The sequence below is a fragment of the Propithecus coquereli genome, unplaced genomic scaffold, assembly GCF_000956105.1.
Source record: "Propithecus coquereli isolate 6110/MARCELLA unplaced genomic scaffold, Pcoq_1.0 Scaffold235, whole genome shotgun sequence".
Lineage (NCBI taxonomy): Eukaryota > Metazoa > Chordata > Mammalia > Primates > Indriidae > Propithecus > Propithecus coquereli.
The window spans coordinates 3962441-3964517 of NW_012147897.1; the positions used below are offsets into that span (position 1 = coordinate 3962441).

Genomic DNA, 2077 nt, shown 5'->3' on the forward strand with positions numbered 1-2077 from the left:
TCATTTCTTTCTATTTTTTAGTAGAGACGGGGTCTCACTCTTGCTCAGGCTGGTCTCGAACTCCTGACCTTGAGCGATCCACCCGCCTCGGCCTCCCATATGCACCTCTTTTTACCTTGGTAGAAACTCAATAATATTTTAATAGATCCAATGAGATTAATTGATGTGGCCAATTCTTACAGTTGGAAAACGTGCCTTCAGTTTCATCACCTATAAAATAGTAATACAAACCCTTCCAGATAGGGCTATTGAAGGATTACATTGGATTTAATAGGAAAATTTATACCACTTAATAGGCACTGAATAAATATTAGTTCTTTTTTCTTCCCTTCATATCATTTTGACTTCCGGCTATAATTTTGTGTTAGTATAGAAGCAGCACTGGTGTCAAAGAAGCTTGGACTTTTTATCTTAACTGTGTTATCACTTTAGATGACTGCCTAAACTGCTTTACCTTCTGTCTTAGCCTTAAATTCAACATCTCTGGAGGGATATTAAACTATTGTTTGTTTCACTTATAAAATTTGGTGGCCTCTTTATCTCCCATTCATATTGTTTGTAAATGCTGCAGCTGCCTTATTTACATCTATAATTTTTGTGAGATTTTAAAAATTAATTCCTGCATAATTAATAACATTTGCCTTTGCCATTATGAAGTCTGTGTCCCTACATTGACACCTGCTATATGTGGTTAACACTGTGTGAGTGCTTGAGGTATGTAGTGAACACTCAAGCAAGGCAAAACCATCTTTTGAAGTTGACTGACTAGCCACTCCCAAAAGAAGGCAGTAGAGCCAGTGATCTCTAGAAATATACCTTATGTTCTTATCTCACCTATTAGCAAGGAAGGCCTACAAGCAAATAAAAACCGAAGTTCATACTTCAGTTCTCATTTTCAAAGCTTTAATGTTTGACTTTGTTAAACAGATCCAGTCGTAATGCAAGACTAGAACAGAAGCCAATAAAAATTAGCTCTAAACCTTTCTAGTTTCTCAGAGCACTGTATTTACATTTATGTTCATCCTTCAAACATCTACACGTGAGAAATTGTAAATAATAATTAACATTTGTATAGCACTTTATTCTTTCAAAGTAGTTTCTCATTTACTTCTCACTTAATCCTGATAGCAGTCCAGAATAGCAAGTAATATTGTCTTTATTTTATAGATACTGAAACTCAGTGTCTGAGAGATGAAGTAACTAATCCACGATCACATAGTAAAAAATAAACTGAGGCTAGGTCTCATCTTGTGACTCCAAACTTCACTACATTATAATGCTTAATAAAATTGCTTTCCTGTCTTATAGATAGGAAAATTGAGGCATAGAGCAGTTAAATGATTTTTCCAGAGTTTCAAACTTAGGTTCAAAATAAAGACAGATGTTTATATAATTGTACTAGATGTGTTGAATGGTAAAAGTATGATATAAAGGAAAATTAGAAAATTTGAATTCTTAGTCCTTAATTTATCACTTCTCAGGAGAGCTAGGTGTGTGGCCACCTTTATAGATAACTGTGGGGCATGTTAGGAGGTTTACACAGGTATGTTTGTAAGATGGCCCAGTAGACTTTCATAGTGTCCCAGGACTATTAGTTACAGACCAAAGGGAGGAGCTGGGGAAAAACCATTTTTACAGTGTTGTCAAAAAGCATCCCCAGCTTTTTTGTCTTCTCTTTGCAGAGACGTTGGCAATGTAGTTGAAGCCATGTATGGGGACCTCCCTCCTCCAATTATGCTGATTGGACATAGCATGGGTGGTGCTATTGCAGTCCACACAGCTTCATCCAACCTGGTGCCAAGCCTCTTGGGTCTGTGCATGATTGATGTGGTAGAAGGTAAGTTTTCTTAGCACTGACCAAATCAGGATCATTGACTTACAAGAGATATCCATAGTAGATTATTCTCTTGTTTTAATTTATTGTCAGTTTCACTCATCTTGAAATATGTCCCTCTGTCCTTATATCTTTTTAAACTTTACACTGTAATCATTTTTCCATGTCATCAGGAACTCTTCCTTAACGTCTTTTGATGGCTGTATAATATTTCAATCATATGTGTGTCCCATAATTATATTT

At 35.9% G+C, this 2077-nt stretch overlaps 1 protein-coding gene across 1 annotated transcript in view; it reads left to right on the forward strand.

The window, feature by feature from the left end:
• Positions 1-2077, forward strand: part of PPME1 (protein phosphatase methylesterase 1) — a 96724-nt gene that overhangs the window by 55552 nt on the left and 39095 nt on the right. Inside the window, exon 6 of the mRNA XM_012645572.1 lies at positions 1683-1841. Coding sequence (XP_012501026.1) covers positions 1683-1841 — 159 coding nt within the window. The remainder of the gene's footprint in view (positions 1-1682; positions 1842-2077) is intronic.